The sequence below is a fragment of the Engraulis encrasicolus genome, chromosome 2, assembly GCF_034702125.1.
Source record: "Engraulis encrasicolus isolate BLACKSEA-1 chromosome 2, IST_EnEncr_1.0, whole genome shotgun sequence".
In the NCBI taxonomy this organism is placed as follows: domain Eukaryota; kingdom Metazoa; phylum Chordata; class Actinopteri; order Clupeiformes; family Engraulidae; genus Engraulis; species Engraulis encrasicolus.
Genome location: NC_085858.1, coordinates 41,346,820 through 41,356,819, shown reverse-complemented (window position 1 = coordinate 41,356,819; position 10,000 = coordinate 41,346,820). Strand labels below are relative to the sequence as shown.

General features: G+C 43.1%; 1 protein-coding gene across 1 annotated transcript in view; it reads left to right on the top strand.

Moving 5' to 3' along the window:
• The window catches only part of ankfn1 (ankyrin repeat and fibronectin type III domain containing 1), a 179,801-nt gene that overhangs the window by 83,780 nt on the left and 86,021 nt on the right, over positions 1 to 10,000 (top strand). Inside the window, exon 7 of the mRNA XM_063188844.1 lies at positions 497 to 622. Coding sequence (XP_063044914.1) covers positions 497 to 622 — 126 coding nt within the window. The remainder of the gene's footprint in view (positions 1 to 496; positions 623 to 10,000) is intronic.

Genomic DNA, 10,000 nt, shown 5'->3' with positions numbered 1-10,000 from the left:
CAGCCGTCTCCACCCCCTCCCCCTCTCCTCTCCCATTGCTTTGGAGGAACAACAGGTCTAACGCTCTCTCCTCTTCTCTCTTCTCCTCTCCTCTCCTCTCCTCTCCTCTCCTCTTCTCTTCTCTTCTCTTCTCTTCTCTTCTCTTCTCTTCTCTTCTCTTCTCTTCTCTTCTCTTCTCTTCTCTTCTGCTCTCCTCTCCTCTCCTCTCCTTTGCTCTCCACTTCTTTCCTCTACCTCTCATCTTCTCTTCTCTTCTCTTCTCTTCTCTTCTCTTCTCTTCTCTTCTCTTCACTTCTCTTCTCTTCTCTTCTCTTCTCTTCTCTTCTCTTCTCTTCTCTTCTCTTCTCTTCTCTTCTCTCCTCTCCTCATCCTCTCCTCCTTTCCTCCCCTCTGCTCTGCTCTGCTCTCCTCTCCTACTCTCCTCTCCTCTCCTCTCCACTCCTCCTCTTCTCTCCTCTCCACTCCTCTCTGACTCCCTCTCTGCCCCCCCTTCCAGGTCGGACAGTAAGATCCAGCGTTTGGCCCAGCGTCTGAATCGCCATGGTGACGGAGCGCTGATTCGGGAATTCCGCCCGCTGCTCTTCCTGCCTGGAACGCCGGGAACATCCCAAAGCCTAGACAGGTAGGATACTGATCATCTGGAACTCCGGAGTACTTTCCCTCTACCTCCTCATCTCCATCCTCCTCTTCTTCCTCTCCTCTCCTCTTCTCTCCTCTCCTCTCTTTTCATCCCTTCTCATCCTCACTTCTTCCCAAACTAATTTTACTCTTCTCTCTCTTCTCCTCCTCTCTTCTTTCCTCTCCTCTACTCTCATCCTCCTTGCCTCCTCCTCTTCTCTCCTCTCTCCTCTCCTCTTTTCGTCTCCTCTAATCTGCTTGCCTCTCATCTCCTCTCCCCTCTCCTCTCCTCTCTTCTTCTCCTCTCTTCTCCTCTCCTCCCCTTTCCTCTCCTCTCCTCTCTTCTCCTCTCCTCTCCTCTCCTCTATTCTAGCTTCTCTCCTCCCCTCCCCTCTCCTCCTCTCTCCTCTCTTCTCCTCTCCTTCTCTCTCCTCTCTTCTCCTCCCCTCCTCAATTCTTCCCAAAGCCTTCACATGTACTGTACTGTAAGCATGGAACACCATGCTACTTTCCTCTTCTCTCTCATCTCCTCCTCTCCTGTCCTCCTCTCCTCCTCTTTTCCTCTCTCTTTTCCTCCTCTCCTGTCCTCCTCTCCTCCTATTTTCCTCTCTCTCTTCTCCTCCTCTCTTCTCATCCTCTCTTCTCTCTCTTTTCCTCCTCTCTTCTCCTCCTCTCTTCTCTCTCTTTTCCTCTCTTCTCCTCCTCTCTTCTCCTCTCTTCTCTCTCTTCTCCTCTCTTCTCCTCTCTCTTTTCCTCCTCTCCTGTCCTCCTCTTCTCCTCTTTTCCTCTCTCTCTTTTCCTCCTCTCTTTTCCTCCTCTCTTCTCCTCTCTTCTCTTTCTTCTCCTCTCTTTTCCTCTCTCCTCTTCTCCTCTCTTATTCCCTATCTTCTTCTCCTCTCCTCTCTCTTCTCCTCCTCTCTACGTCCCATAGTGGTGACAGCTACAGACCTCTACTCTTTTTCTCCTTTCTTTCTCTCCTCTCACCTGTTCTAATTCTCTTCTCTTCTCTTCTCTTCTCTTCTCTTCTCTTCTCTTCTCTTCTCTTCTCTTCTCTTCTCTTCTCTTCTCTTCTCTTCTCTTCTCTTCTCTTCTCTTCTCTTCTCTTCTCTTCTCTCTTCCGCATATATATATATTGTCTTCCCTCTCATCTGTGCTACTCTCTTTGCGGAAACTCAGAGTCTCCAACTGTTATGATCGATGCTTGTGTTTATTTGTTTGTGTGTGTGTGTGTGTGTGTGTGTGTGTGTGTGTGTGTGTGTGTGTGTGTGTGTGTGTGTGTGTGTGTGTGTGTGTGTGTGTGTGTGTGTGTGTCTGTGTGTGTGTTGTGTGTGTGCAACAGTTGCTTAGGAATGTTTCATCATGCAGTGTTTCAGTATTTGATGTCACAATACAGATTTACTCTGCGTCAGTGTGTGTGTGTGCGTGTGCGTGTGCGTGTACAGTATGTGTGTGTGTGTGTGTGTGTGTGTGTACGATTTATTTTATAATAGCATAATAGGATTAGACGTTCCTCTTTATTTGTCAAAAGTATAGATAGATAGGGTGGCAATGTTAACATTAGAATTAAATAATAGGCAATGGCCACAAGAAGACTAACCTTAAAGGGACACTGTGTGAGATTTGTAGTTGTTTATTTCCAGAATTCATGCTGCCCATTCACTAATGTTACCTTTTTCATGAATACTTACCACCAGCATTAAATTCTAAGTGTTCATTATGACTGGAAAAATTGCATTTTTCATACATGAAAAGGGGGATCTTCTCCATGGTCCGCCATTTTGAATTTCCAAAAATAGCCATTTTTAGCTGCAAAAATGACTGTACTTGGACCATACTAGAAAATATTTGTTTATTACTTAGTAAACTTTCATGTAAAGATCAAATTTGGCAATGAGCAGCATAGTTGCAGTACCTTTTTTGACCATTTCCTGCACAGTGTCCCTTTAAGTTCTGTGGGGGTCGCAAATACCTTCATCTGGGGGATAAACAAAAAAAATGGTATCCCAAAACCTTATGGTATTGACCAGATGCTTGTGTCGGACCTACTTCATGACCCATACTGGTAGACTAACACCAATGAAACTGTCACCTTACTCCTCTGTGTGGGGGGTAGGTACGCAATGTCCTGTTTCGCCCTGTTTAGAGTTGTTTTAGTGAGAATACCATGCCGTTATTAAAAATCTGCAGTGCTTGCCAATTGAGTTGCTTGTCGCCGGTATTAATTAATTCTGTCTGTCTGTCTGTCTGTCTGTCTGTCTGTCTGTCTGTCTGTCTGTTGGTGTGTATTCAGATGTGAATATTGAATTGTCGAAAGCAGCTTGCGGATGTTATGATGATGATGGTGATGATGATGATTATGGTGGTAACGAAGATGATGATGATGAGGAGGACAATGATGATGATGATGATGATGATGATGATCATGATGATGAGGATGATGACGATGATGATAATGATTAGGATGATGATGATGATAATGATGATGATGATGATAATGATGATGAAGATGATGATTAGGATGATGAGGGTGATGATGATGATGCAGAGGGGGAAGAGGAGAATGAAGGTGATGATGATGAGGATGATGACAGTGATGGTGATGCTGTTGATTGATGACTCAGTTGATTGATGTCAGTCGATCTAGTAGAGCCGTGGGGTTGGCTGCATCATCAGCAGATCAAGTGGATGAGATCATGCTGTACATGGTGTACCTGTTGAGCTCTGATTTCGTGACATAAGGCGTCCTCCCATCTGCTTAGCGTGGGGATTACCATGCTGCTTTGCACAATCGTTCCAATCTGAAAGACAGCATGGATTCCATCCCTCAGCGAGGGTGCAAGGTTCCAGGTTCTGGGTTCCAATCAGAGAGTGGGGAGTGTTGGAAAGGCAATGACTGCAGTTTGTTTGAATAGATACAACTGACACGATTGGCAATGGGCTGCGTTCATGCGAAATGACACATTCATTACGCCCAATAAACGGCCATAGGCAATCGCACACCCCACTTTTCCTATTAGAAATTACATCGGCAGTCTCCAGACTGTCTCATTTGGTGGTGGCAGGGGCGCCGACAGGCGGGGAAAAGTGGTACTGATTCTAACGGCCCAGACCAACGCAACGGCCCGTCCGAGGATGGCAATTAATAACCTAATAAAATATTATTCTTGCCTTTAAAAAAAAAAGTCTATTTACAAAGAAATGGTAATTGGAAATGAACGTAGGCCCATTAAACACACAACTATCTATTTCCATAACGTTTTCGTCAGTTCTTTAGGACCCTTCCCCCCTTAGCTCTTGCGAAATGGTGCAGTCCAATCTGGCGGCGCGCGAGGCGTTGAATCGCACAGCGTCCGAAATGCTGGCAGCTGGAGTACAGAGCGACTTGAGGTCTTCTTAACCCATAGAATGTTAGAATGTTAGTAATACAGGCTACAGTAGGCTACAATCTATGTCTTAACCACATGATGGTGAGCTGGTGGTGACAGAGTAATGTAGTCAGGTTGGCAAAAACTCAAGAAAAGACGGCAGAAAGAAGAGAGGGTCAGAAGCAGGCAACTAGTCACTCAATTTTTCTCCAAGAAAGAAGGTATGCTCACTCAATGACATTGCGTTTGCAAACGCAATCAAATGATAGGCCTAACTAACAAGCAGAATCATTGGATAAACTTCCAAGAGAGCCGTTAGCATGGCTCCTATTTAAAAATTCCACCTTTATTGTCACCGCGAGCAAACGGCAAAAGTGACTTAGCCTCCAAACATAATAGCCTACTTTCCCGACTACCATAGCCTACTGCTGAAGCGATTGCAGGGCTGACAGAATCGCTTGCTTCGTGGGAATTAAGTGCCAAAATAATGTTTTTTTTTAATATAACTACTAAATGGTTCGGCCATTATCCTGCATAGCAATGGCACAACACTCATGATGGAGGGGTTGTTGTTTTGTCCATATCAAATTTGTAGATTGTATCCGCGTTTCGTGATGATTGTTGCACGTCTATCAACTGTCAATGTCAGCGCGGTGTGGAACAGCGCAAGGGGGGAACACAACACTCGTTGACCTGCTTTTGTTTGTGTTCGGTTTTGACCCTCTCATCAGTTAAGTTTTGGTTCTCTCTGGTCACCCAGCAGCATCAGTTGAAACTTAAGTGAGGGGAATGAAGGCTGATTTGACAACAACTTGTAGCCTAAGTTTTGGATGCTCTCATCAGCCATTTAATTATCATGTTTGCGCAGGAGAGCGGTGCCTTTGACAAGCGGTGGCTATTTTTACAATCATTCCTCACAACAATGTAACAACACGGAGTAGGCTAACCTAATGGCTAGGGCAAGAGATGTTCCTGTTCTCATGAATGTTACAAAGAGTTTTACCCTTGGCACGAAATAGGCTAAATGCTTATCGGACGTCTAAATTAGACTAATGTCAGCGTGGTGCTGATGGACAGCGCACCACTATTTCAAAATGATCAATTTGTTAGTCACGTTCAGTTTCAGTCCGACGGAAAACTTGGATGCAGAAAATGAACAGCGATTTGACGAGACAGCTGCTGGTTAGATAGGCTATTGCCGTCAGTCACCAAATCATTTTGGATAATCTGCGCATTGTGTAGCCTATGTCTAATACCAGACTGACGCGGACTACCAATAATCTCTGTGAGTGTAACCCTATGGAATTGCGTCCCGTAGGCTACCCAGGCGGCTAACCACACGGGATAGGCGCAAAGAAAGGAAAATGGCCTCTATGTTGAGTAGCTATCTGCGCTATTTTTAATTAAGAGTTCAGGGAAATTATATTGGGAAATCTGTCTTATTTGAATATGGAAAAACAAAAGCCTCAGCTTTTCCAACCATAATGCTTTATGTCTTTCAGAAAGATTATTTGCCCCCTCTGAAGATTCTTAACAATTCAAATTAGGCCTATATAAATCTATGTGTTGGATTCATGCCCTTCATGCCCCCCTCCGCTCCCCCGAATAACAATAATAATAATTAAAAAAGAAAAAAAAAGAAGGGGGGGGGGTAGGCCCAAAATTAGAATCTTTCATAGGGCCCAAAATTCCTGGCGGCGCCCCTGGGTGGTGGTCTTGTACAGCGATAGAATGTTAGCAGACCTCCCTCCTGAAGCCTCATCCTGATAGGCATTATATGCAGTGAAGCAGTTTGAACTGTACATGGTCGTCAGTGCAACAGCTTTTCTAGTATGGTCCCCTACTAGGGATGCAAATTATCGATTAATTCATTAATCATTAGTTGATAGCCTTATCGATCGACTTACGATTAATTGATAAGCGGCGTTTTCCCCCCAAAATCTCAATGTTTCTCTAAAAAAACTACTAAATCCAAAAGTTTTAATTAAAAATTGAGATAAAATACCACATTTTAATTCATTCCATTTCAATTCTTTAATCCAAAGGTGATTTAAATATTCCTACTATTCTTCACACCCCTCTTCACACACACTCTTCATATGTCCATTTCACCTGGGTCTCTTCTCAGTTGAATTGTCGATTAATTGCGATTAATGTTTTTTTAATCGATTAACGCATTGATCGAGAAAGTCAAATTTTAACTTGAAGGTCACATGAACAGGAAATGCATTTATAGTAACCATAATTGACAATACTGTAACTAACCAATTTTAGAGATGAATGTGAACTGTTTTTCTGTTTTTTATACAAAATCCCTTCTATCAGAGACCCCCCTGCAGTGCCTTTGCGACCCTCCTAGGGGTCCCAATACCCACTTTGGGAACTACTGATCAGGGCTGGCCTGGGGGAGAAATAAGGACCGGGCACTTTTGGCTTAAACGGGCCCCTCATAATAAGCGTGGCAGAACTGACTCACCGATTGAAAATAGTGGGCCCGCGTGTGTGCGGGGCCCACCGGGAAACGGCCGCTATGCCAGATGGCCAGTCCAGCCCTGCTACTGATATGATCAAAGGCTACCTGGAATCCACGTTGGCGACACTTACTATAGTGTTGAGTTGTGGAGCTCCCAAGGAGGAATCATGCAGCAATCATTCAGTATATGGCTCCTACCAATGTTGTGCGTGAATCATAGAACACGCTCATTTTTTCGTGAACGTTGAACTGAACGCAACACATTTTTTAATAAAGAACTTGAACGCGCATTAGTTCACATGACGTGTCATGAACGGCAGACATCACTGTAAGTGAACGTTGGAATTTGTTTTCCATTGAAAGCTGAGTGACATCTGTTTTCTCTTTTGAAACGAGAGAAAGTTGCCCCCTTCTCTCTCTCGCTTGTATCATCAGTGAGAATTTCTTTTGACATCTGTGTGCGCAATGCATTGCGGGCAACGTAGTGTCCTGCTGAGAAAAGTTGAATAGCATAGGCTTAGTTATTGCTGCTTACGCACGACGTTACCCATGATGAATTGCGGCGGAGAGAGAGAGAGTGCGCGAGAGAACGAGAGGCAGACAGACCAAGCGCTGCATTTAAAAAATGGTTCGTGGAAGGGATGGCACGGAGACAGACTCCGATTATCCATATAAACATTTAAACCACCTGCGTAGCAAAAACAATAAGGACATCCACAACGTCCTGTGCGAATTTGAAACGGCACATTGAGTTAAACCATCCATCCGGTGTGAATGCATTTGCACGCCCTCGAGGGTCATAAGGGAGGAAAGGGAGAGAAGACCCCTACCAAGCCCAAACGTAAAAAATGACACTGCCAGCAGCCTCCAAGAGGTCCGTGGTGGTCTCACAGGAGCAGGTAGATCAACTGATTATCGACTACTACATTGTGGAACATGTACAACCCCTAAACGAAAAATCACTGTAGGCCTATCACACGTGTGTTATAAGTGTGTTACATAAGATATAAGATATAAGATTAAAAATATATAGGCATATTTGTGCATTTGACTTTTGCCTTCATTAGGTCTACCTTCATCAAGAGTTTTGCTCATGTAAATGAATTCATACAGAAACAGATAGGCTATCATATAAACGTATATACATATTTCATATTATATATATTATTAATTTACTAATTTATTGAAATGCTAGTAGACTTCATTGCACTTGGCTAGAATTGGTCTACCTTGTCTGTACTGCATACTGCAAGTTTCATCACCTGGTATGAAACCCACAATTGCAGTGTCATGAGCAAATGCCTAGTTAGTTTCAAAGAATGTATGATTTCTAGCTCGAGGTGTGAAAAAAGTATTTATTTGAATATTTCACGAAAAAAAGTGAAAATGAACTGAACTTTGAACTAGTTCACAATTGAAATTGTGAACTTTGAACGTGAACTGTTCACTTTGAGCATCTATGAACTGAACTTGAACTAGTTCAGAAAATCTGTGAACTGGCACAACACTCCTACTATTGAGCAAAGAGACTCAAGCCGGCAGACACCTGACTGACAAATAACACATAACGACTGACACATAAGATTAAATACACAGCACACACACTATACAGGCAAAAAGACAGATTCATACTGACAGGCGCTTTCACTACACATAACTCATATGGCATGAGTGACAGATTAGATTAAAATCCACTGACCACTTTGCTGGAGTCACATTGATGGCTGTGTTGCTTAGGTTACAGACTTTAAAAAAAAAAATCTATTGGCCTGCCAGTGAGTCAGCCCGCCCATGGGCACTTAGCTGACCTATCAAAGGCCATTGCGCTTTGTCTATTATGGCGTTGGAGCATTATTAGTAATTCCAAAAAACAAAAAGCCCTGGCGTCATTCATGCTTACTCACCCTACACCTACTGTAACACACACACACACACAGACATGCACGTATACACATGCACACACATATGCACGCATGCACGCACGCACACACACTCATACACACACACACGCATGCACGCAGGCACGCAGGCATGCAGGCACGCACACACACGCGCGCGCACACACACACACACTCACACCTTGCAGGTGAGTGGTGTGTCCCTGTAGACCAGCGTACTCATCTGCGGCCTATTAAATACAACACAAGTCCTCACACACTCACTCTACAGTTTTACCTAATGCAGAGAAATAGGTACACTTTTAACTAATGCATATATATATATATATATATATATTATAGTGGAAAAAAAGAGATGCAAGAACCCTTCCAGTTTTTTCTCTCTCGCCACTTATAAAAAGCGGCGCACAAGATAAGTTCTGCCGGAACTCTGATGATGAAAATCAAGCCCCCCCCCAACACACTTTAACCACTATATATATATATATATATGTGCAGAGAAATATGTCAGTATTACGTACATCACAATCTTACTCATACACTCACAACAGCCCAGGCAGCCCTCAGTGCACCACGTAGTGTGTGTGTGTGTGTGTGTGTGTGTGTGTGTGTGTGTGTGTGTGTGTGTGTGTGTGTGTGTGTGTGTGTGTGTGTGTGTGTGTGTGTGTGTGTGTGTGTGTGTGTGTGTGTGTGTGTGTGTGCTCGTGTGCTCGTGTGCGCGTGTTCGTGCGTGTATGTGTGCGTGTGTGTGTGATCACAGCCTTCAGATGGAGTGACAGTACAGTACTGTGGTGGTATGTGCCACTCCACTGAAGTACACTTACAGGTGTAATTACAACACTAAAACACCACTACACTACTATTACAACACTAGTCTAGTAGTATGATATTTCAAAGTTGAAACCATGTACTGTCACACCACTAGTGTTACATTTACATTTAGTTAATTACATTTGTAAGAACTTCTACTTTATATAGCTCTGCTCCACTGTGCCGTTGCATAAGCCATTTCCTTTCTTTCTCCGTCCGAAAGTTCCGGTACTAGGCGGCCCTGAAAATATAGATAGGAATGCAAATTAATTAAATTTGCTTTGTCCTCTGCCTTTAATGTTTCAATCAACCTGTGAGTGTCTCCAATCATTTGTGAGATGAATAGGAATGAATACTGAACTGAACTGGCTGCCGACAACCCTGTCTGACTTGGCTTTAGGTAGAGTCTTGGATGCTTAAACCGTTTTTTTTTTTTTTTACATGGGGCCATTGATTTCACATTATATAGTAGGGCTGCACGATTATGGAAAAAATCATAATCACGATTATTTTGGTCAAAATCATAATCACGATTATTAATCACGATTATTGATTTTTGCTGATTTTTTTGTAAATTAAAACAAGATGAAATATAACCAAGAATGAATTACATATGGGATGAGCAAAATAAAATGAATTGTAATAATTATGTAAAGGCAATAGCATGAAACTTAAGTGGACAGATTTCTGGCCAGAAACACCAGCCTGTCAGTATGTTCTGGCTTCAAGGACGCTCTCAAAAGTAGGTCACTATTGCCACGATTAAATCACGATTAAAATCATGAGTTCGATTTCACTATTTTATCACGATTTTGATTTTTTTTCCGATTTATTTT